The sequence below is a fragment of the Pelecanus crispus genome, chromosome 2 (assembly GCF_030463565.1).
Source record: "Pelecanus crispus isolate bPelCri1 chromosome 2, bPelCri1.pri, whole genome shotgun sequence".
NCBI lineage: Eukaryota > Metazoa > Chordata > Aves > Pelecaniformes > Pelecanidae > Pelecanus > Pelecanus crispus.
The window spans coordinates 50100856-50126857 of NC_134644.1; the positions used below are offsets into that span (position 1 = coordinate 50100856).

At 48.7% G+C, this 26002-nt stretch overlaps 2 protein-coding genes and 1 non-coding gene across 3 annotated transcripts in view; 1 reads left to right on the plus strand and 2 right to left on the minus strand.

Moving 5' to 3' along the window:
• The window catches only part of SACM1L (SAC1 like phosphatidylinositide phosphatase), a 36424-nt gene extending 36058 nt beyond the window's left edge, over nt 1-366 (minus strand). The window contains exon 1 of the mRNA XM_075705180.1: nt 323-366. The gene's annotated coding sequence lies outside the window, so the exon portion shown is untranslated. The remainder of the gene's footprint in view (nt 1-322) is intronic.
• Nucleotides 367-894: 528 nt separating this feature from the next.
• On the plus strand, nt 895-967 carry TRNAR-ACG (transfer RNA arginine (anticodon ACG)). Its single transcript has one exon. It is a non-coding gene; the product is annotated as a tRNA-Arg (tRNA).
• A 7112-nt stretch (nt 968-8079) lies between these two features.
• LIMD1 (LIM domain containing 1) overlaps nt 8080-26002 on the minus strand; it is a 29865-nt gene continuing 11942 nt past the window's right edge. The window contains 6 exon segments of the mRNA XM_075706134.1: nt 8080-8217; nt 9186-9254; nt 9931-9982; nt 11116-11246; nt 12708-12770; nt 14083-14150. Coding sequence (XP_075562249.1) covers nt 8080-8217; nt 9186-9254; nt 9931-9982; nt 11116-11246; nt 12708-12770; nt 14083-14150 — 521 coding nt within the window.

A 26002-nucleotide genomic window follows, 5' to 3' on the forward strand; every position in this document is an offset into this window, starting at 1 on the left:
CCCCCCCGCCCCGGGCTGCCGCACGCAGCCGCTGCCTCGGGCCAAGCCCTTCGCGCTGACCCAGGAAGCGAGGGAGAGGCGGCGAGCCCGGCACAGCCCGGCGGCGGCCCCGGGGGAGGCGGGGACGGGACGGACGGACGGACGGGCTCCCCGGAGCGCAGCGGGACGCGCGCGGGTCCGCGAGGGGAGCGCGGGACGGGCGGAGGGAGGGGGCAGGGCAGGCGCCCGTTGCTCCAACGGCCGGCCCCTCCCCGCCCCGCCGGCAGGGCCGGTAACGGCAGGTGACAGAGGCGCGTCCCCCCGCTCCCAGCGGGTCACTCACAGCTTCAGGCTGGCGTAGGCCGCCGCTGCCGCCGTTCCTGCCGCTGCCGCCGCCATTCGTCCCCCTCCGGCTGTCTCCGGCCGCCGCCGGCTCCGTTCCGCGTCGCTCTCGCTCGCCGCCGCCGCCACTGCCGCCCCCCCCACCCGGCCGCTCCCTCCTTTCCAGACTGACGCGGCCCCCGGCCTTGCGGGACGGGACCCCGCACAGGACAAACCTACTCGCGCACGTTAGCGAGCGCCACAGGGCGGGGCACCACCTATGGAGGAAAGGGGGAGGGCCTGGGCTGACTCGCCGGCCCCGCGATTGGACGAGCCGCGGCGCTCTAACCCCGCCCCCGGCGCGCCGGGGGCCACGGTGACGCGACACCGGGGGCGGGAGGGGCGGGGCCTTCAAACGCCGCCGGTGGGGATTGGCCAGCGTGCGGGTGGGGCGTTAAGCCACGCCCCAGGGGAGCTGCTGGGAGGGGAGTCGGCAGGGAGGTCGCGTTAGATTGGCTGCCCGCCCCCCGGCGGCCCCGCCCCCGCCCCCGAGCTGTGGTGAAGGGTGTGCGGGCAGGACAAGATCAGCGAGCAGGGCCAGTGGCGCAATGGATAACGCGTCTGACTACGGATCAGAAGATTCTAGGTTCGACTCCTGGCTGGCTCGGCTACTTTTTTTTTTTTTTTTTCCCCTTTTTCTCCCTCTCTTGCTTTTTCCCTCCTGTTCTGCAGCCCGCGGGTGCTGCCTGCACCCCCTCCGCTCCTGGGCAGCTCCCCCGCTCCTGCTCAGACCCACCCTCATGCGCCCAATGTAGGGCAGGGGCCTCCAAAGCACCCCAGGGCTGGGCGGCGTTGCAGGGGAGGCAATGGCGGGTAGCAGCCCCCCAACCACAGGCACCACCTCAGGGACAGCTGCTTCAGGGGAGGCTGCTGCCCACCTGGGCACCCCCACCTGGGCTGGGGGTGGGAGCCAAGGTCTGGGGGTTCGGCACGGAGCAGGCCTGGGGCACCTCCTGGCCTGTTTCCCACTGGATCCAGCCCTCTGGGTATCATCCCCTGGTTTTGGGCAGCTTCTTGCCTCAAGGAGGGGAAACCCCAAAGTATAAATACAGGTAATCCTATTTATTGGCTTCATTTCAGCTGGTAGCTCCGTGCTGCTGTGGTGCTGCTCGGCCAGCAGCACTTAAGCATCCCATCTTCAGACATGAGGCGTCATGGCTGCTGAGTGCAGCGAAGCCGACGGGGGCACCACATGGCCGCCTGCCTCCCAGAACCACCGGAACTCTCCCCAAAACCCTCCCCACCAATGCCGCAAAGGAGACCCCCACGCTGGCACCGGAGCCTGCTCCCACCGGTAGCACATCCCTCCCCAGCTCCTCACCCGGGACCAGGGTCTCCCCAGAGGGACGCTGGAGCAGGATGGCCTCAGATGGAGCCACAGCAAATCCCAGCCGCCTGCGGAGGACTGGAAATCCCCGGTGAACCCCACTAAGAAGGTTTCAGCTTCCCTGTTTCAGCTACTGAGGCAGGGGGAGAGGAGGAAGGCAGAATTTGGAAACGGTCATTTCACAGCGTAACTCCCTCCCCGTGGGACTCTGGGCGATGACAATCATTGTAATTTTAGGAAAGACTTGACGCTGAGCACTGCTTTACAGTATTGTCTTTAATCACTGAAATCACAACAGGCCAGCGGCTTCGCCCCTGCTGCCAGCCTTCATTCTTTATAAATATTTAACAGCACAGAGGAAGAGGGCCGTGTTCACAGGTAGCTGAGGTTAGTTAAACCAGAACAAATCCTAAAAGACTCTCTCCTGGAGCTGAGCTTTGAAGGAAGCATAAACAAAATAATTAGTACCGTTCAGTATCATTAGCCAGGCTCTGGATTTGCTTTCCAGATACAGAAAGCCACAGCCTGCGTGTGTGCGCCCGGGTCCCCGTCTGGCTGTGCACCGCACACCTGCTGCGCGGGGACGAGGGCCGGTGACAGCAGGGCTGGGAACAGCAGCCCGGTCATCCCTTCACCGGGGCCGCGGGGCATCCCTGTCTTCAGGGACTCTATGCCACGTATTTTCACGTGGGGACAGTTTCTTCCTGTCTCTCATCTCGTCTTAGCAGGCTCCTGATGCATATTGCCACGCGAGCTTCTGGCTGCCCTGGAAGAAAGCAGGGTGAGGATTTTTATTGCTCAGAAAAGCATAATTTTGCTTCTCCTTTGGATGGGTGAGCTGCTCTGGGCTCTGTATGGGCTCACGGCAGGAAGGCGCCTGCTCAATCAGCTCCGGTAAGTGCACCTAGTGCCACTGCAGCCAGTGAGCGGCAGGATGCAGAAATGGAAAAGAAAAATGAACGCACAAATGCAGTGCGACAAGAGAGGCAAACCCCCTCCCAGCTTCTCCCACTGACGCAGGCGCTCGGCCTCAGAGGATGGGGGAAAAGGGATGCGTATCTGGCCATAGCCCTTCCCTGCCTACAGGTACTGACTCCAGAGATGTTTCTCCGGCAATAAGCCTGGGTCAACTTGTCCTTACATTCATGCACAGAAGGTTGCTCAAAAGGCATCTACAAACACTTGGCATGGGCACAGAGGTGTGAAAGGCAGGTCTCCCGCAGGCAGCACGTGCCGCATGTCCGTGTGCACAGACATGCCAGCGCACGCAACCCCAAAAGCGGACACAGAGCACGCAGCCGAGGACGACGTGGGAGAAGCACGGTCCAGGCCAGCGTACGCAGATGCGCTTCCCCTCAAGCCCCCCTCTAATAAATGTCCAGGAATATGACCAAACAAAAGCAAATCCCCTCCATGCCACCTTCTCCCCTGCTTTCTGTAATCACCTCCCCTCTATTCCCTACAACTACTGTATTCTTTAAGTCACATCCTTCTTTCTCCATGCACCCCCACTGCTTCAGTACATATTTTTGTATATTGAACAAAAAAGTTGGCAGTCCATTTTAGCGATCTTTTCAAGGCAACTTTTACAGTGCCGCAGATTCATTCCCAGGTATGTCTTGTCTGTAATAAAATCACTCTGCCCTTGATCCAACACTGACCTACGCACACGCAGTGACTTTCATGTACGTGTGCAGCCTTACTGGTTTCATTGGGACTGCCTGCCTGTGCACTTCAAGTTTAATGCAGACAGAGTCCTTCATGCAGTTTTCTTAGCAACAGCAGCGGAGTACAAAGCTGCCGCTGTATTGACCAGCAGCAGGCTGATACTCAGGTAATTTGGAGGATCGGGTCAAAGCGTTCAAGTAAGGATGAGGAGCGTGTGTCCATTTTCCTTTAAGCAAGTACCCAGTTTTGCTGTTGCTTAAATAATGAAGTGGTAAAATTTCCAGGGAAATACAGAAGTGCAAAATCGGGACTAAATTCATGAGGAAGAGCGCGCCTGTGATCCTCCCCAAGGCTATGAACTCACGGGAGGGAGAGGAGGAGGTCACAGCAGTGCTTACGAACAGACCCGAATACTGAAATTCAGGGATGCCAAATATTTGCCCAGTGCTATAAATCAGCACAAGGAGAAAGCACAGGAAGATTTTTACTTTCTTCTCTCGGCAGCCAAAGATACCCCTTCCTTTCAAACGGCCAGCCAGACCCATACTAGTTCTTATGAGCCCAGTTTCCCCCTTTCACATCTGCTGTAGCACACCTGATGCTGATGAGACTCCACTATTTCCACACCAAGGAGCTATTCACTTTGTAGTAAAAAGATCTGAAAAAAAAAAAAATTTAAACCCTGAAAGACTGAGAAAACATTTTAAAAGCCCCCAAATGAAACTCAGAAACTGAAAAGCCACAGACCTCATCCAATGCTCCTCACCAGGGTGTTTGAAAATGCTGTTTCCTATGTTTAACACCAGGGTAGCTTCCTAAATCGCTTTGATCACAGGGGTTTCTTACACTTTAAATTACACAAAAATGTCTGCTTCTTCTATAGCTGGGGCTTTCCCCCTGGCTTTTATGCAAAAATCCCTATTTAAATGTTTTACGTATTCTAAACAGTAGAAATTTAACAGCATGATCTGAAGAAAAAAACTCTATTAAGCTCTGGCTCCTGAAAGCAAGTTTCAGGGAATTCACTTGAATAACTATTTGCATGAAGCAGCACAATGGGACTTCCAAGGGTCCCTTACCCTAAAACCAGTCAGAAGAGCACGCTGGAGGAGGAATTAAGACTAACTTTTCATAGCACATTTCAGCATCTTAATAAATAAAAAGACAACAAGGTTCACGTGAACAGCAAAACCCAATGCGCATCAGCCAGGTGACAGGCAGAATTTAACACATTTTCTGTAATTCTTCTGCAGAGCAGGCAAAGCCTCGCACCTCCAGCTCCAGTTACCTGCCTGCCTGTTTTTAACTTTGGGAGAGCTGCCTGAAGGCCGGCGGTGAGGTCTGCAGCTCCAGAGATGCCTGGCTGGGCATGAGGAGGAGGAGAATCCCCCCCATGCAGGACGCCCCTGCCTCCCCACCAGACCCACCATCAGGGACAAGCTGGGGACAATCAAGACGGACTCAGACACCCACAGCCTAGGAGAAAAGGCAAGAATAATAAGGAGCTTAAATGAATTCAAACTCCCAAAGATAAAAGCAGTGCAAGTTAGCACACATAGCGGAGCAGGGCAATGCAGCCGACGCTTCAGCTTCAGAACCACCAGCTCACATGCTCTGTTTTCAATAGCTTCACATTGTCATTTCTAGCTCTTCGTGAATACAGGAAAGGAGAGCATTGGCACTTAATAATTTATACTGGACCTCAAAACGGAAAGTAGGGCAGCCTTCATTTCCCCAGCGCTGAGGGATACGGGATGGCTGACAGGAGTAACGAGAGTCTGCGTGGGAGCAGAGGCCAAACTTTCTGTTCATGCAAAGGAGGCTCCTCAAACAGGCTGCTTGAGGCTTTCCATGAAGGAAAATTGTCCTTCTCCCCGTCCCTTTCTTGCCTGCTTATTTTGAGGTTGTGGGGAAGGCTGCAAGACTGAGACAGTAGTTTAAACCGCAGCTTAAAATGAAAATATCAGCCCCGCTAGTGTTTTCGGATCTTCCCAAAACGGAGGCCAGAAAATGTGCGTGAGGGGCTGCTTTAAAAATCAAGAGCTAGCAAAAGCATGAGCCATGTAATAGCTGGTCTCTCAGAGACAGAACAACAGATCAGGCTAGTGTTTCCAGCTCACTCCCAGAAGCCACTTTGATATCCCACTGCCTTCGCTGCCAATGGAAGCTCAGAGAGGGGAAGCACCTGCCCAGGGCTATCTGAATTATTTACCAGGGACGCTCAGCTGGCGTTATTTCCCACCTCAGTCCCTTCAGACAGTCCTAAGACCACAGTCGCACCCTGAGACACCCCCCGCCCCGTGCCCAGCTGCTCTGCGGGACAAAAGCCAGCACGGCGTGCCGGGGTGAGGGCACTGCAGGATCTGCCCTGGGTGTTTTGTTGCCCCCAATCCGCATTGCCTGGACACAGCACGATATATTTTGTGTCGGTTCCCATCCCTTCACTATCTAGCATTTGGAGGCCAAATTTAAGGCTCTAGGGAGCTCACATATTTGGGGTCAATTTTACCTTCTCTAAAAGCAGAGATAAAACTCTCTGAATTATATATGCCCCAGAGCCACACAGACTGCAGTGGGAAAGTGTGTCCCCCCTTGAACTTTCAGTCACTCACAGAGGGGTTGCATGGCCACAGGAGAAATGGCACCGTAGAGCCAAGCTACACAAAAGCTGAGGCTCTGGATGGTTTCCAGCGTGGGACCGACCTCCAGCCACATGCTGCCGGCCCCATCCCGAAAAGCAGCAGCAACAGGCAGAGGCGCTTACAGCTGGATGGGGCAGAAGGCTGGATGGTCTGCTGGCTCGATGAAACTCCACGCCAAAACCACCAAGCTCCTGAGGCTTGGGCAGTTTCAGATGTTCACACTTCAGCCAAGGCAAGCTGCTACAGACGTGTAGGAGGGTGCTAACAGACCACTGGTCTTCATCTGTTTTACAGCAGATGCTTGTGCCTCTATTTAACACTTAGCGCAGCAACTTGCACCACTCAAAATGGAAGCCTGTGGTATTAACTAGCACAGGCAGAGACAGGCAGCTTGCTGCAGCCGGCACCTGTGCTGCTCCAAATGGGTACACAAGGCCGTCTGACTACACAGTGTGAAGTTCAAGCACCCATCTAGCTACATTTGTGCTACGGGAAAAGAGGTCTGGTTGAACCATAGTGGGTTCTTGGCACAGGCTCATGTCAGGAGTCCCAGTGCCACTGCTCAGCTAATTTATTGTAGTTTTCTCACTAAAAAGATCTTCAAGAATGTCATCCTGTCCTCTATCAATCAGAACTGAATTTACATCTTTAGCATGGATACATTAGGATTTAACTAGTTTTCCACACAATGTCGGAAAGGGTAGCTAAGATCCCTGATTGCATCCGAGACTTTAAATTAAAAGCTTTTTCTTAAACAAAAACTTTGTACCTGTACACGAGGGGCTGCACAGCTTTGGTACCTACAGAACATGCACTGCAGGCACATCTGTCTTACATGCAACACATACTGGGGGAGCAGATTTCTTGGACTATAAAGCAGGGGGGTTCAAAAAGAGAAATGATCTGCCTTTCTGCTTTCTCAGCAGAACAGAAACCAAGGGCCAAACTCACTAACCCCTTGCTCGGATAAGCTGTTATTATTCATGGGAGCAAATCTGTTTATACCAACATACTCATTTGAGTACAGGTTGCGGAGCTGGACTCTAAATTCCTGTGTAACAAAGCCTTCATAACAATCTCGAGTTTGTTCCCAGAGCTCTAAATAAGCACCACTATGAAATGGCTTTGTGCTGGGTAAACACCACGGAAAGAAGTGGCCAGGCTGAGGGCTGAGCTGTGGGGACAAGCTGAAAAACTCAGGCAAGTGTCTGTGTACAGAGAGCTTTCTTCCAAAGCAAGCTCTGCAAGCAAGAACGAGGCTGGATTTCCCCAGTGTCCACACTTTCAGCATCCTGACCTTTCTTTTCCAAGTATAATCCGCTATTCAGACTCTGACACAGCAGACCAGCCCCTGCGTATCACGCTGACACGCAAGCCTGGGCTCCAAGTCACCACGGTAGCTTAGCCTAGCTTGTTCCAGCTTTTTGTTCTGTTTGAAATGGGATGTCGGCCTCCACCTGCCAGCCCGCACGCCTGGTTTGTGCTTGGAGAGTTGGTGCTTTTACAGCCAGACTTGATACTGGAGTTCGGGGAATTAACTGGAAGGTCCAAGCATGCCCTTTCTTTTCTTTTCCTAAAGAATTAATAAAAAGAGAGAGAGCATGTCTAAAAATTGGTATTAATAGGTTGATGTCCTTCAGGGAATCTGATGAAATGTGCTTGTCAGGAAACGCTTAGTAGACTGATGGGATGTCCCCGGCAGCCAGGCAAGCAAGCCAGCCTCTGGCTTTTTAATTGTGCACAGCACAAGCTGAGTTCATAGGCATGACAGCAAGTTGTGCTTTCACTGAAGAATCTTCCAAAATGAGCCAAGACGAATCTCCAGAGACCAGAAAAAGGCACATAAAAGTAAACTGATCAGTTTAGATAACATGTCAACATTCCTGGTCAAGTAGACGTGGTTTGACACAGCTGGAACTCAGAAGCATACAGACTCTGGGAATCCAGCAAAAATCTCTCACATCCTTTTACAGAAGCATTGCCGACTGGTGAAAAACATGCACAGGAAATCAACTGAGGGTGGGGAGAGGGAGATCACGTATCAAGTCTTCTGTCTGGGCTTTCCCATGTCAGCCACACTGGCTAGTAGTGGTGCTGGTACACAGCTGCTGGGGTAGTGCCATTCTCTATGTGTTTCAGATGGCAGGAGTGACAAAGCAAATGTTCATCTAGTGGGTAACAGCGATGCCCGTCTTCGTCGTTCAGTTCCATCCCACAGTCCTGCAATGAGAGGTCAGGCAAATTATTAGAGCACGTGTCCGTCTTCCAGCATCAAGAGGGGTCTGGCTTCCAGGAGGGTGATTTTGTGACAAGGACAGAAGACAGACAGCCAACAGCTCCTTCCTAGTAAGTCCAACATTTGCCACGAGAAGGAAAGCATCTGAAATAGGCATTTCGAGGGGCAGCCTTGCACAAATCTGTCTTACACGTTTTATTGAATAAGCTTTATCTCGTGGAGAGATGCAACCCTATGTATTTTAAACGTGCTCATGTCTCCTTACACCCTCAGGTAGGATTCACCTCGTCACATTACATTCATTGCAGTTGTACTGATGTGAAACCAGCCTGAGTCAGGGCCTCTTTCCACTGCATATGAGTACAGTGAGAGAAGACATCTATTTCTTTTAATTTACAGAACCGGAGCATGAAGGCTCTCTGGGAAGCCCTGCACGGAGACCAAACGGTGTTCAAGAGCTGGCATCCCTTGAGATTTTTTTGTGCAGCCATATCCTTTCTCCAGCCCCAATTACGTTTGTTTCCCATGAGAGTGAAGGTAACATACACCAGACAGGATCCGTCATCACCTTAGCATTTTTGAATAATCTGACTTGGAAATCAGATACGCTAATGTGATCTGGAGCTCAAGGCTTCTGAAAGGCAGCAATAGAACCTGATTAAGTCTCCGTGTTTCCTTCATTAACAAATAAACTGCCAAGTTTAAAAGTGATAATTAACTCTTTGGCCATAATTTTATGGATAGCAAATGAAATCACAGCTGAGACACATTGCTGCAAAAACTTTTGTCCTCAAACTGGAAATTTCTCGGCCACTGATAGAAAGGGTCGCACAATGCAAGGTTTGAACTGCTCATCTACTGCCATTGGAAGGGAGGAGATTTATTTCCATCTTAAAAATAATAGTAGTTATCACTATTAAGTGCCCACTCCCTGAGAAAGCTGCTGACCTACCTCGCAGTGGTAACATTCCACGTGGTAATCCTTGTCCATGGACACAACCCGAATGGTCTCATCAGACCCCTGTAAGCATTCCAGCAAAAGAGAAATTAAAAAGGATTACAGCAGGAATCAGACACGTGCTCTGTAGATTGCTTCCTGCAATAATGTGAATGTTGAACAAACGGATTTGAGCAGCTGGTTGGACACCACAAATAAATCCTGCCACCTGCAGTTATTTTTACAGTAAAGCTTCATCATCGACTGCAGATATCCTCTAAAATGTAACATCAGAAATGTTAAATTCTCTCTGTTTAACAGTCACATCTATCCCAAACCAGGCATTAGTGATTTGGTAATTTCAATATATCACATTTCTCAGCATTTTAAATTGGTTTTGCCCAAGATTCATCCCCTCCAAGTATTAAAATGAATTTGTCCCAGAGTGGTCACACAGAGGTCATTCATGAGCACCACCAGCATTTACTGACATGAAGGAAAGGTATCCCGAACATAAAACTAACAGCAATATAATCCTGCAGGAGATGGAAAAAGCAGCCTGGCTCAGCAGAAATAAGCTTCATTACCGAGCAAAAGAAGGGTCACATCTCAAGGGCAGTGTATGAGCCTAGGTCAAAAGGTTGCATGCTGGAGGAAGCGATCATCTCTCCATATCCCCAAGGACATTCATTTTGACATAGGGTCAAGTGTGAAAGAGAGCAAGAGATGAGACATGACATACGAAATAAAAGGCTCTCACCTCGGAGGGCAGAATGGGAAGTCCACACGCTGCACACTTTGGAGCTAAAACTCTGGAAGAGCAATGAGAACGTGAAGGCAAGTTAGAGATCAACATAAAAAGAGAGGCCTGTACGCTCTCGGCAATAAGACAAAAAGCTGCAGCTGTAAATAACTTATCCACAGGAAAGCTTTACATACCAAGATCATAAATTCATTTTAGGATTGATTGTAAGTAATGCTTGGCACGCACTTGCTCAGTCAGGCAAAAAAAGACCTTACATTTTACATTTAGTGCCAGAAAAAAAACCCAAAACACTGTAGAATTCTTGGCTGCTACTAAGAGATTTGGAAGAGAGAATGAGGAGAAACTGAGCAGGACCGTCCCCAGAAAAACACATTAAGTAAAGAAGTGGCAGCCTTGCACCGGGGCAGGAAACCTCAGAGAAAACACCACGGGACCATAAGGTTCCTTAAGGCCTTATAACACAACGTAACATGATAAATAGATAATTAAATGAAATAGCAAGGAAACGTGCATCATTTCAGAACAACGGTGGCTCACGGGGGCAACTCTAATCTTGGCACAACACAGAACAGCTCCCAGGGCTGCCTGAGCAACACTTAATACTCTGCCTGCTCAGAAAATGGAGCAAGGAGCAAAGCGAACCAAACGGACGCTCAGAATGTATGCAGCTCTAATATCGTAACTACAAGCTAAGAGCGCAGCCATTTTATTTTACTAAATGACAAGTGGCTTTTTAAGTGGATTTATCATTGTTTAATTTAGAGCTGGATAAAAGTTTCACTTTGATTTCTAAAAGCATTCCTTAAAAGTCAAACTCAGCCCTGCAACTACTCAAAAAGCAACTCATGTTGATGTCGACAGGCATTCACAGTCTTACTTTAGAGTGGACTGATTTTTTACATCACTGAACACTTCATGAGCACTATTTCTCACTATCTCTGCTTTGCAGCAGAAGGGGCAGCTGAAGCCCAGGGCTTAAGTGACTTCCTCAGAGTTACACAGGAAGTCAATGGCAGCGCAAGAGGAGAGACATCAGGAATTTCTAGGGTCTAGCCCCATCCTCAAACTTCTACGTTCTAATCCTGTCCCTATTTTACTAATCCACGCTTCCTAATTAGCTGAAAAGCTAAATTAGAGGCTTGTTGATTGGGGCATCTCTGCCGTTTACTTTGTCCTTACTTGTGGTAATCTCTGACACAGTAGATTTTGTTTTCAGAGTCTACAGTGAATGGCACACCATCCAGACACTCGTTGCAGACCACGCATCGGAAGCAGCCTGGATGATATGATTTCCCTAGAGCCTGCAGGATCTGCAACAAACCAAGAGACAGGAAAAAAGCATGTGAACAGCCAATAAAGGTGAAAATAATAAACACGCAGCTTTACATCAGACAATGCTGCATATTCATCAGCGGGGCTGTGTCTTTTTTCGGGCATCTCATCTGCAAAATGAGTTAACAGGGATGGAAAGGGCAGCTGGAATCAATACGTATCACCTGGTTCCAGAGAATGAATTATTAGCATGGGGAAGAAAACAATTTAGAGTCTCAGTCAAGATACTTAGCATTACAAAGGATAGAAGTGACAGAATTTAAAGGAAAGAAAATAATTTCTGAAGCCAATAGTTGGAGAATACTTAGCAGGATCACAAGGTAAGACACACCAGGCCAACAAAAGGAAATACATCTTTATATTCTCCATGAGAGGCTGAAACAAATGCTCTTGCTAGGTTTTCATAATGCCTTAGATATCCAAGAGCTTTGTACTCACTAGCCTGGCTTTCTAATTAACACAGACTATGGAAGCTGTATTGAACTCAGCAGATGCAATTCACCCTGCTGGCTTTGGGGCAGCAATTACTACCTGGAATACCACTTCTCAGGATAAAATAGCTTTTCCAGTTTTAGTGCTTTTCAGCGTAAGCAGGCAAGCAAAGATAATTAACGATACGCATTGGGAAAATCTTGGGAGGCGTGCTGTAAACTAACCACTCCGAAATCCGTAATTTCTTTGCTTCAGCCATAGCTCACCAGCTACATGACCACAAATTTGTCTCCCTCTGAATCACCCACAACTAAAGGCTGCCCAGTGCTGGTTAAAGGCCAGCTGACCCCTTGAGCCATGACCCGCTCCATGCAAGTCTTGAATGGATGGTACCTGTTGTAGGTTAATGAGAACTGACTGCTTCAGCAGGACGTCCACACATCTACCGAACAGTTTTCGAGGACTTGGACAAATCTGAACTGAGGTCTGGGTCACATACTCTGGGTTGAACGTATTCCCCAAGGTATCAGCCCAACACCTTCCAGCACCCACCACAGGCAGCAACAAGAGAGCAGCTTCATCCTGAAGGCAGGTGGGAAGCCATGGCTTGACTACAGGAAAGACAGGCTCAGCAGAGCTGCACTGATGCCCCACAGCAAGGGAGCACTGCAGAGCCACAGCACTTCTGAGCAGGAGGCATCGACAGGATTATGAATACACTGTCCAGGGAAGCTCAAAAGAGGATGAAAGAACTGAAGGCTCTGATTTTTCAATTTGCACTGAAAACAGGACAGAGCAAAGTCTCTGCATTGCATACAGCAGCGTGCCAGCTTCACTTCCTCGCAAAAATCAACAAAAGGCTTAGCGGATTTTCTTTCTGCTACCAATCTCACACTAGGCAGACTACCAGATGATAACAGACAGTACTGGATATGAATCTATGTTGCTTTTGATGCATTCTTCTAAAAAGCTGTGGGGTTTTTTCTCCTAAAGCAATTATCACTTACCATGTCCATTATCAAGTGACCACAAATGAAACACCTGTCAGCTGACTGCTGGAAACCAGAATACTGCAAGGACAAAAAAGAATTGGTTTAAAATTTCACAAGGCTAGTCGAGCATAAACAACAACATATTATGGGGTGTTATTTGCTCGGCCTTTTTCTGTACTCCTTATGCAAGCTAAACTTTCCAGTGCTTTTTTCAGTATATGAAGCTGTGGATGGGTCCACAGAGGATATTCTATAAAGACATCAGACTTCCACTGTTCAGCAGTATGAGTTCCTGTAACTTTCAAGTCCTAAATTTAAGTTTAATTAAGTATATAAGTAAATACCATAAATGCACATGCAAATAAGGCGTTTACTAATAAGACTTATATTCTTATTTGACCATGTGAATCTACATGCCAGGAATACTTGTGTTTATCACAAATTCATATCACAACATCTGCATATATAGGCTCGGAAAGCCAAATTCTTCCTTTGGTTACATCGGTATAGGTCTAATGGAGCTTCCCCGAGGTCAGTGGTATCGTCCCAGCCCTCTGGTAGTGTAACATTCAAGTTTGGCCCAGAGCACCTTTCTTGCTGCTATTGCTACGATCTAACAGTAAGGAACTGCCTGTCATGTCTGCGACATGCACCTTAGGCACAACACATCATCTGTCTAAGGTTTCAGTCCTATCTGAATGGTGGAAATGCAAACTCGAAAAATGAAATATTTTAGACACATTTAACCAATCTTTCCATTTTCAGCCTGTCTAGAATATACTGATGAGAGCAAAGAAGATTAACTCACTTCTGTCTGACAGAAATCACTAGACTTCCCTAATAAATAGGCAAATATGACTTTTTCAAGTCTCAATGAAGGCTTAATCTATGGGGGCTTGAGGGCAGGGGGGGATATGACTTTTTACCTCCACCAGCCAAGGAGAGGACCATAGGGTTCCTTCATGCTCAGGTACATTCACACAAAACCCATTGAGGGCAAGGGAAAGATATCCATTAAGACACCCAAGCAAAACCAGTTCATTGTAAGGGGAAATTCTCTCACTGATTCTTCTGTAGCCATTCATCTGGCTCCTGTCTCCACAGCATGGCCACAGAGACACGCTTTGAAGGAGCCATCGCAAGAGGCTACGGCTTCAAGTACAGGCTCTGCACTACAAAACCATGGTCTTTCACTCAGCTACGTCCAGCACCATGTGTGGGCAGCCACCCACCATGGCTGGGGCTGGCCCTGGGTAAAGGGGGAGCAGAAGCGCCAGGCAGGATGCTGGACTAAAGCCGTGTGACACATGGGCAAAGCTGGTGGGCAGAAAGGTACACATCTGCCAGAGAGGCTGAGATGTGCCAGCACAAGGGTCAGCTGCGTGCTTACCAGGAAATCTTCTTCACAGAACACCTTGCCATTGACAAAATAGAAGGCTTTTCCCCTCAGCTTTCGACCTGAGGAAAAAACACAGAGATAAGGGAAAGGTCAGCAGAGAGCAGGGAGAAAATGTGAGCAAAAACTGGCTGCTGAGAAGTGAATAACAATGGGGACATCCAAGCACGGCTGCTGCACAGCCGGAGAAGAGCACCCAAACCCAGCACGGGTCTTCCCAGCCTCCAGCGCGAGTAACCCCAGCTCCTCTACCACTGGTGGTCACTGATGAACGCCAATTGCTGGATCCGGACAACAGCCCCATCTCCGGGCAGGAGGAGGTGGCTTTGCAAGCCTGGACCACCTCCTGGCAGGAGGTGGCACAAAATAACCTGGCAAGAGCAAGTGAGGGTACTCTGACTCACGCTGGAAAACACCCCAGGAGAGGAGCAAGGAGAAGAAAGGGCATGCAGAGGGTGATCCATACTTGACATCGTTCCCCAAAATGTCACCTCCCACGCTGTTCCACTAGAAGGTGCCTTCAACCAGCAGCTGCCAGATAAGCCACTGCAATGCCCAACCACCCGGTCTGCCTCCAGCAGAGTGCAACACCAGAGCGCTGAACACGTTTCTCTCCGCTCCCTACCAGCATATTCATTATTGCAGCTGCCAACAAAAATTTGAAAGCATTAAAAAAAATATTTTTTTTTCTTTCAAACCAGAATGTCCTAACAGAGATAAGACGACAAAGTTTTTCCAAGAAAGGACTCTACACATGCAGAAGATTTATATTTACTGCAGCTTTTGTGTTTATGCCTCACATTGGCCGTCTGTCTTCCATTCCACATAACTATGGCAACATATGCTCACGCTGCCACCACTTCTAAATGCCCTGCCTTCCCCCTGGGAGAAAAGGGCTAGGTTTTGTTTATTTATAAAAAGCTTCTCCTACCCCTCTGCAGCCCAGTTTCCCTATTCAGCCAGGGGTTTGAAATGCAGCCTAGCACTGGCATGGCTCTGCTTGCTCTGCTCAGTCAAGGAGCCCCAAACACATGCCCGGAGGCAGCGCCTGGGACAGGGGGAGCAGCCCAGGGCAGGGGGGCACAGCTGGAGCAGGACCTGCCGCAGGCTGGTTTCGGAGACTTGCCGGGCCTTGCTGAAGGAAATGGGAACTGAGACACCAGGGCCCAGAAGCCTCCTGCTTGATACGCATGTATGATTAAAAAATGATCATCAGCTGCTAGGTGTTTATGCCAGACAACACATGGGACTGGTCTGGAGCTCACCTCTCGGTGCTTTATGGCATGCACCTACCTGGCAGCCTTCAACGATTAACCACGCTGGCTGCAAACTATTAAGAAAAGGAGGAAGCCAAGTAAAACCACTTCAATAAATCAAGAGCTTTACCATCTCCTGCATACACCAGAGGGCACTCTCAGGCTGGGAAACAACTCGCACTGCTCCTCAGGAAATGGAGATGCTCCACTGAAGCTCTGAAGTTTTTGCCAGTGAATTCAGCCAGGCCAACATTTCACCAGTAGCCCTTGGTGCCCTGCGCAGGTTTCAGCCAGCAAGGCGGGCGGAGGATGTGGCAGCGTGTTTCTCAAGGAGCAAGCCCCGGTTTGCACGTGCAGCAGCTTCGTGGTTGAGCTGCAGGCATTGCTCAGCTGCGTGTTTACCGGGCAGCGCAGGAGTGAGAAGCATGCCGCCCCGACACGCTCGTCGTCCCCCATTCTCCTCTAATCCCCGCTGGAGACAACCGCGTTACCCGGAGGCCAGCCCATCCCTGCACCAACGCCGACCTTGGACGGGGCATGGAAGAAAACCCGACAAACCCGAAAGCATCCTGCTCTGATTTCTCTCACCTACCCTGATGCTTTGCCAAGGTTGCCAACACCAAAACAGGACCCAGAGCCCAAAATAAAAAGTATCTAATATTGGACATTCTAAATTGGGTTTGTGGCCCATAACCCAGGGTGAGTATTTGTAGGATAACCCCTCCTGTGTGCCTGCCCATCCACAGGTAAGCCCGGCACGCTCGCTGGCAGTCGCAGAGTCCCAATCTCTGAGGAGGGGAAGAAGAGGCATGGGGATACCTGGGATTTGCAGCACCTTTGTCAACGGTGGTCCTAGGTGAGTTACCAACAAGCCTAATGCAGCAAGAAGTACCCTCAAAAATCTCCCGCTGATTTAAATAGAGCATTGGGATTTGGCACTCCTAAAAACAAAGAAAAAACATTAAACTGTGATTTTAAGTTACGCGGTAGCGCAGGCTCCAGTTTAGTGCAACAGGCAGGTGCCCGAGCAACTTTCCACCTGTATGCAATGTCTCTCCTTAAAGACAAGCTGGCAGCGGCGGGGAAAAACATATGCGTGAAGCCACGCAATGAGGAGACACTTCTTTGGATAATGACTGGTGCGTGAGCAGCAGCCGTCACAGCAGAGGGGATGAGGTTTGGATCGCTGCCACCACGTCATTTTTCCACGGTGACAAAACCAGCATTTACCAGCCATTCTGCACCCGGTATATTTTTAACCCTGTGACATTAGCAGGTCAAGATTGATGGCAACAGACCTTCAGAGAAGGTGCCACAGCCAGTGTGCTGTCTCCAGGCTTCTGCTGCAAGCTCATTCAGCAGAGGAATAAACCCCTTTATAAAGGATTTATAATTTGACTGTTGGCGTTACATGGCCATGAAGAAGAGGTGCTGACACCAAGAGCACTTTGAGGGAAAGGGGGGGATGATTTGATTACTTTCTTTGGTAAAGAAGTGGTCATTTTGACTATGTTTAGCTCCTCTCCACAACTCTCTTTAAGCCCCTGGCAGAAGTGTAAATGGAAATTTGCCAAAAAAGCGAGTAACTAGGTACCCCTGCAGCCGCCACAGGAGCGGTGCAGGCAAACAGAGACAATTTCTTTGCTGCTCTCAGCCTCTCCCTGCCTGCATCAGGGTGGACTTCTCCCACCACCCCTTTGAGGTGAGGAAGCTTCTCCTCATCATACACACAGGAAAGCAAGATGCAGGAAAAGCTCACTTCCCCAGGCTGCGCTGGGGACCATCCCCGTGGAGCTGGGAAATGCACGTTCTGGCTGCAGCCACAGCAGTAAAACAAACCGTGCTGGGACTGCCCCACAGCACAGAGCAGGGCAGCAGCGGCTTCTGTCCTGCGCTGAGCTCCCTGCCATGACAGCGCCTTAAGTTAAACAAGTCCCTCTCAAAAGCAATACTTCTGCCTGTGTGCTTGCAGAGGCTGGCACAGGTTTCTCTTGAGCACAAAGATGCTGTCATAATTTCGCCGAAAGGAAAGATTGGGAGCTTAAATGGCATATAAGAAGTCACATATTGATCACTGCCTACTTTAAATACGCATCACTTTAAATATGCATCATGATGACTACAGAGATGATACCCTTGGATAAACCCAGGAATATTAAGGAGTGGCTTGCTGCTTTCAGGCTCAATGGCTCTACTACATGCCTTAAGCTGCTGGCTCCTGACTGTATTTCACTTTCACTTCACCCTGAATTTAGCTAATCTCTCACCTGAAAAAATTTAGACAGCTAAAATTCTTCAGCATTTCAACCCTACCATCTTCACTGATGTTACAAGATTTCTTGATCCTCTTCCTGACAGGAGGTTTGAGCCTCGTGCTTCTATGTACTGCTCATCCCTAACGCATCTGTCTAATCTGTTTAGCTGTGGGACCTTCAGGATGACCTCGAGGTCATTTCAGTACCAATTTCAGAATATTTCAAGCTTAGTCACTACTGCCTTTGTCCTAAAATAAACACACTTTGCTTAGCAGCTGATAATAGACATACCACCAGGCTGCACTCCCAGGATGCTGGTGCTTTTGTCCATCATTTTCTCAAATGACAACTCTCTCCTTTTGAAGTTCATACAGAGAGGAGTTTACCAGGGACTTGCAACAGCCCAAGGAGGATGCCGGGAGATGCATCATTTACTTGCCAGGGAGCTGGACCCAACTTTCTCTTTTGAAGTTGCTTCTCCATTATTTATTAGAAGGACAATGGGGTCACAAACCCGTGTTCAAAGACAAGAGATTGCTCTCGGTGCACGTAACAGTACAGGGCCACGTCCAGATCCCAGGGCTCTATGGAGATGCACGACCAGGACCCCACATTGCTGGGGAGGCAGCGTGAACCTCACTTATCACTTATCTAAGCACCGTGGAGCTCCCTGTGGTACCTGCACAGCAGATGGGTGAGAATCACTGCAGACTGGCAGCTGCTCCCAGGTCCTTTCCATGCTGACAGCCCTGGGCCTCTGCCATTACAAGAATCAGTCCTTAGAGAGCCACACCAGTAAGATAAATTTGGACACGTACTAATGGCAGGTTAAATACAAAAGGATTTCAGTTTCCAGATTCAGTGGATGTAACCTCCTGACACGCTAGCAGGACAGCAGGCTGGAAACACCACCCATCTAGCTGCTAAGGATCAAAACAAGCTCCTCATCAGTCCTGGGTGCCTCTGGCTCAAGCTGCGGTCCTTCCCCCAATTTTCACTTCCCCCACGTAAAGCTGCGAGAAGGTTCAGGTCAAAGAACCTACTCTGGTCCATGCACACCCTGCAGGCAGCACAACAGGCACAGACAGAGCCCAGACACCTCGGCTCCCTCATACCATACAAAAGTCCCTGCTGCCCACAAATCAGCAGCACACGACCCACTGGTGCCGGGCCAGCACACGCAATTTTGGAGCCCTCCATAGACACTGGCTTTGCTGACACGCAGTATGGTGTCCTACCGTGTGCTGCCGACTAGGTCGAGCATCAGAGCTCTACTTAATTTCTGCCATCTGTGCTATTTCTGTTGGCCACCATTAAAGCTGGATGCAGCGCTGAGTCTGGCACAGAAGCGTCAGTATTTCCAATCCGCTCTTGAACTGGGGCTGGACGAAAGAGTCACATAGACGCCTGCACATCCTCCAAATCAGGTAAACTCAGACTGTGATCAACCGGCAGACACCCCAGGTCAGATCAAAGCCTTGGTGAAACCATGGACAGGAGGGCAGGACGCCTCTTAGAAAAACTGCGCTAAGACACAGTAGCTCCATTACCATTAAGTTCAGCGCAGTCTCTCTCTCAACTACCAGCTGTACTGTAAAACGGCAAAAAATGCCCTCCACGCTCTCACCACACATTTGAGGCAATAAAAAAACACCCTCTGAGAAAATGATCTGACTCCCGAAAGCCAAAAGCATGCTCTAGCATGTGTAAGAGAAGGTCACCTGCCTCTAACGGCAAAGCAACCACAGGTGAAGGCAGAAATGGCTCCTCAGAGGGAAACATTGCGAAACCACAGCAAGCACGCAACTGAGCAACACCTCTCCTTTGCTGATGGCAAGCCATTGCAAGAAGATATTCAAATGTTTTTCTTTTTAGGGAAAACCCCTAGAAGCTTCAAAATTCAGAGGTAACGTAAAGTCACCGTGGGACAAAGCAGCACTACGATTCGGGGAGTCCCTGCTGAGGTACCGGTTTTCAACCCAGTGCCCCGCTGCTCTCTGCATCACTGGGGGGACAGCTTGCCCTGTTCCCCAAAATGCACCAAACCCAGGCAGCCATCGGGGCTGGCCTCCCACCCCGTCACCCACCGACTGTCATCGAAACGCGCAGAGGCTCAGAGGAGGAAGGAGGGGGAGGCGATCTCTGCGTCCTTGGTGAATGTAGCTCTGCACCGAAACTACACAAGAGAGTGATTTTTAAGTTTCTCTAGGTATGGAAGAGGCCTCAGTGCTTACTGAGCCAGTACTCAGAAAATTATTCATAGGTACCATTAAAACATTACAAGAATCCCCCTAAAATCTTTACAGCACAATTCATCCTATGCCTGTTCTTAACAAAAAACAGTACTTTCAAGATGACGTTATAAAATAAAAAGACCAGAAAGACTGGAAATACATTCCATTAAAGGTTTCAAACTTCTTTCTCACATTGTCCTAATGATTTCAGACTTTCAGCCAGCACTAAAACACACGCAATGGACTCAAACCACTAGCACATTGATAAAGCCCCGACTGCATCCCCTGCCGTGTGAGCTGAACACTTGCACCTTTCCAGCGGGGATATCTACTGAGGGAGGACACCTGGACCATGCCAAAGCCCCTTCAGCTCAGACCCCAAAGCGCTGCCACCCTGAAATCTGGCCAGGAGAGGAACAAGTACCGTCATCCTACCGTGAAAGCTGCCCTGGCGTTTCTCATCTACGGCAAGCACTTCTTGTGCCAAACAGTGGGGATTTCTCACCAGCGAGCTGAGGGACTGAAGACAAAAAGTCAGCAAGAACAAAGCAGCAATTTAGACTGGAGCGGAAACACACACTGATGCCTTCCCTATCTCCCAAACTGTCAGTAAAGCCAGGCACGGCTGAATCTTTTCTGAGATTACTTTTGCTAAAAAAAATATGTTGTGTACTACATGGACACTTGCATGATAATTTTATTAAAGGGATGCTGAGGAAGGATTACCGGCAGTACTTTGCACTCTCCGTTTTGAAGATCTGCGCATTCTCAAGCATGTTGATTAGTATAGTGGGTTCATATCCAGTTACAAGCAGTAAATTCTGCCTCCACTAGAAGAGCTGGTATTTTCTGCAGCTGAAGATAACCACACACATACATGTGTCGCAGGGAAATGCACTTGGTGAGGCTGTCTGTCCTGCAACTTGCGATTAAGTCGCACTCGCAGAAAGAGGTGACTTCCTATTTGTGGAGTTATTTAGCAATACCAATAAAAACCATGGCCTTGTTGTTCCAGGGGTTATATACCAATATGGGGCATGCTTATTCAACACAATTATCCCAAAGACACCAAGAGCTGCATAGCTCTAAGTAGCCGTGCTTTATAATCACTGTGGCGAGACTAATTAGCTCAAGAAGAGGGCTACACTCCCAGATACACTGCTTCGATACTTTAGCTACCTTGTTTAGTACATGACTGTTGATACCTCTAAACACAACTACACTGCGAAATATTAAATGAAACCCCATATATATCCCCAGAGGGTGTCACGAGACAGCCAGCTCGTGTTATTTCAAACTTTGCCACTGGAACAGCAGCCTGTTACCTTTACACAGATATCAACACTAATCTGAGCTTACAATAAAAAAAGAAAAAGAAAGTAATGTAGCAATGTTGACATGTCAAAGGTCGAATTCTGTAATCGGGCAAACACACAAGGTTTCTACCTCTTTGTAACACGGGCTCAAAATCTGGTCCTTGTTTTGGACCTCTGGTGCAGTTCAACATCAAACCCTCCTTCAAACCACCTTGCAATCAGTTCTTTCTTTCTGACTTCCTTCCTTGCCTACCGATTTCCTTCACAGTCATCTGTGACACTTCCCTTGCACTTTTTTAGCTTTCAGATTTCCTCTGAGGACCAAGCGGCTCAAGTACAAGACCCTTATGCTCTAAATTATGTTGCCAGCAGAGCTAAAAAGGTGTGTTTTCCAGGCAATCTGCAACAGTCGGATATAAGCCTGGCTGAATCCTAGAGAAAACACTAAAATACCACAACAGGTTAGAGCGATACTGTCTAGTTAAACCTATATAATTTATAAGATCTCCTTACTACCTAAATAATAAATATCAACATCTGGAAACGCCTGCGTTTTTTGTGTTCTGAGGAGGTGATTTAACTTAAATGGTTAATGTGTAACAAACCATTTGATAACTACAACTGTTTGTCCAACAAACCGAAAAAAAAACCCCAAGACGGAAACAGACACCTTGAGCTTGCAGGAAATAGCCGTATGAGTTTTGAGGACTTTCTTTTTTTTTAACCTACTTTCATGGCCCTCCCATAAAGCAAATATAATTCATTACTAATCCAGCAGAAAGAGAGCCCGAAGTTTTTTCCTCTCCCTCTCTGCAAAAAGCTGTCTTGTTTGTGTCTCTGCCCTGTAACAAACAAGAAGATAAATGAGAGATTTATGCCAAAGTAATCATTCTAAATCTGTTGTTTTGACCTCTAAGCCAAATTTTCTGCATTACATGCCAGTGGCTCAGATAAAACATTACCTTTTTTTTCCTGACAACTGAACCCTGTAACGTATGTGTAGCTCCGCTCAACAAATTGCTCTATCATTTATCTCTGAACATATGTGTATCAGGAAACAGAGGGTGTAGGAAATTTGGCACCATGAGGTATTAACCTCCCCTTCCCCTCCTTAGACCCTCTTGGTTTTCTGTATCTGGGAAGCTAATGCACATTTGGACACAAATCCAACTATAAGCAAAATTAGAAATCCTCACTAAAATGAAAACAGCAGGACAGCAGATATAAATATCTGGAGGACAATATGCTTTACCTTAATAGGTAATTTTGTATATTTTATTTATTGGAGCAGAGATATTGAGTGTTCCACCGGAGCAGAAATTTTAGGATTGAAATCACGAGCAACGTTGACTTCTCAAAGACAAGGTTGTACTGGACGGTGTCCAAGATGAACTCGACTTGACCTTAAAATCACTACTTACTTTTCAGCTGGAAACCAGAGTTTCCACATAGGCTGCTCAAGACGGTGCTTTGCAGCTAGACAGACAACACTGTCCGGACAAATATTGATTTTTCTGGCAGATAAAATGGTCTCGTCGTATATACCGCAGCGACACAGAGGACAGCAAGGCTGCAGAGAAGCATGCACTCTCTCTCTGGGTAGCTACAGGGCTGCGTGCCCTTCATTCGGCTTGCGGCCGACGGCGCGGGGGACGGGGAAATGACCGCAGTCTGCAAAAAGGGGGGATTCCCCTTGGGTACATTTCCTCCCTGGGCGCCGGGCAGGACGGCATGTACCACCCCAGGCACCAGTTCAGCAGCTGCACTGCAGAGAGGCCTGATGGATCAGAAAAATCAGCCCAGCTACGCCTTTACGAGCACAGCAAGCCAGGCGGCAAAGCACGCTGCTGGGGTGGTGTGGGGGGGAAACGAACGCCCTCCCCGTGCCTCCCTGTACTGGTTTCGGCTGGGATAGAGTTAATTTTCTTCCTAGCAGCAGGCATAGTGCTGTGTTTTGGATTTAGTAGGAGAAGAATGTTGATAACACGCTGATGTTTTTAGTTGTTGCTGAGTACTGCTTATGCTAGTCAAGGACTTTTTCAGCTTCCCATGCTCTGCCAGGCGCACAAGAAACTGGGAGGGGGCACAGCCAGAATAGTTGATCCAAACTGACCAAAGGGCTATTCCATACCATATGACGTCATGCTCAGTATAGAAACTGGGGGGGGGGTGGCCGGGGAGCAGCGATCGCTGCTCGGGAACTGTCTGGGTATCGGTCGGCGGGTGGTGAGCAATTGCATTGTGCATCACTTGCTTCGTGTATCATTATTATTATTATCATTATTATACTGTTACTATTAGCATTACTATTTTACTTTATTTCAGTTATTAAACTGTTCTTATCTCAACCCAGGAGTGTTTCTCACTCTTACTCCTCCGATTCTCTCCCCCATCCCATCGGGGCAGGGGGAGTGAGCGAGCGGCTGCGTGGTGCTTAGTTGCTGGCTGGGGCTAAACCACGACACTCCCAAACCCCTGGAGCAAACAGCTCCGACACGGAGGGCCCTGCAGACCACAGCGGCAGCGCAGGAAACCACCCCCCGTACCGGAGGGTTTCTTGTCAGCCTTGCCACTTGTAGAGGTACGCGTACGTCAGGGCAACGCCGCTACTGCCGGCACCGCTCTCCTTCGAGTGCCACAAGTCCCACGCCGCCACGCAGCCTCCTCTCCGCCCCCCGTGCCGGCCACCGCCGCGTCCAGCTCCCACCTCGGTACGGCCGCTGCCCCAATGGCAAGGACTTGAGGTTTCATGAGTAATTTACTCTCCTGCATGTAACAAGCCGAAACAGGCTTTCGCTTATACTGCTGCGGCTTCCATTCCCCTTTTTTATCTCATATGGAAATACAGTAGTTTCTACTCAGAGAAATATTATTATTACTCCCCTCCTTTCTTTTTTTTTTTTTTTTAAACCAGAATTTTTACTAGCTTTTCTTTTACTTTCCATTTGAAACCCTTTGCTCCAGCACACCTCCAAAGAGATGCCTCAGTTACAGCCTGGGTAAAAGAGAAAACAGGCTTCACTTCGCTAAACTTAGGTTTTCTCCATCTTTCTAAGTCTCACCTGACACCCAAACCTTTTCATCTTGCATTGGAAACCTCTGGAAAGGGTTGCCTTTTAGAATAAGCAGCAAATAGCTATTCTTTCAGCCCTCACCAACCCACCTCATTAGAAATGGGATTAAGCTATGTTTTAACCAAACACAAACAAACATAAATGGAAGTAACCACTGATACCTCTGCAACCACAAGCACCTCTCTAGTGTGGGTCTCCAAATAAAGATGGTAAAATCTGTTTTAAAAGGAGGATCGAAAGTGTTTCTTTCTAAAGCACCAGTTGGGCAGTACTAATTTTAGAAAATTAAGACAGCTCGAACCTGCTGCTGGATCACTTTTAACAGGAGCTTTGTGTGCAAGGGCAGTTTGGAGGCCGCCCAGCCACGGAGGGCGAGAGGTCCCTGAAGCAACGCTCTGTCTGCAGCCAGGAATCCTCTCCACAGGAGAAGATTTCAAATTAATTCGTAAGAGAGGACAAAAGAGTGAGCTGTTGACTTCTGAGCCTTTAGGAAACTGCCACCACACACAAACACCACCACCTTCTTTTCAGTTTTCCTGTCTTCATTCAGATGACGGTGAAGTGCTCTACTGAAAACATAGGTGAGGCAAGGCAGCTGGTGTTGGACAGCTGGGAAATGAGCAGAGTTCAAGGTTCAGCTATTATTAAAAAGCACACACATCTTTCTATATTTATTCCCACTTCACAGCTCCAAACAAAACACATGCAGTCCTGATGAGTTTACAACTCTAAATAAAACAACAGGAGAAAAACCCTAAGACTCATCTGGGAAAACCAAACTGATATATACAAAAGCACCAGAAGGATTATTTTTTTTTTTTCTGCCACCACATAATACAGCTACATTTCTAAAAATACACTGCTAGCCCTAGAGTTAAACACAACAAAATAGGAAAACCACTGTCTTACAAACATAGCCATGATTTGCAATCAAGCGGCCCGGTTCCTCACCCCAGCTCCATCATGGACCTCCTTGAAAAGCCGCTCAGGAGGATCCATACATACATTGCAGCACGCTATACACTCCAGCAAGCTTCACGTGTGGGTCTGACACGTGGCAGGGAGCTCGGTGGGGCCAGGCGAACTATTTACCCCGCTTCCCAGGCAGATTTCGTGGGGCTCGCCATCGCTGCTCCCAGCCTGATACCTCTGGTACAATAACCAGCTCCCTCCCTGCAGTTACCAGAAAGCAAGCTGGCAGAGACACGTCCCTCAGCTCGGGCATGGCTCCATTTCTCCAGAGAAAGAACAAGCAAGATGTGTAATTTGGGTCATTCACGCACTTAAGATACTTTGACCAGAGGTCCCTCAGAAGGGCAAAACGATTACGGCGAGTACAGGTAACGCATGCAGTGAAAACATGGTGACCGGACCGACCGCGCAGCAGCTCCATCCGAAAAGGTGTCTCCGGCGCTCGCAGAGCCCGCTGCCGATACTCGCACCCTGCCTGCGCCCTCGGCACGGCACCGACCCGGCGGCTCTGCCTGGGGTCCGCAGACTGAAAGGCCAGAATGACTGTAAAGTCTGACGCGACAAATAAAAAAACCCTAAATGCCAGCTAAGGCATATTCACTGCCACTTTGAAAAAATACTCTTATGAGTAAGAAAACATAGCTGTAACGGAGAGACAGAGGAATGAAAACAACCATCCCCCATACCAGAAGGCAGAGGGCCAGCGCAATCCAAAGCATCTTTTCTACATGCCTTGCAAGAGCAACGTTCAAAAACAAATAGCAACCACCACCACCGAGACACACAGCTGCAGCAGACTCCAGCTGG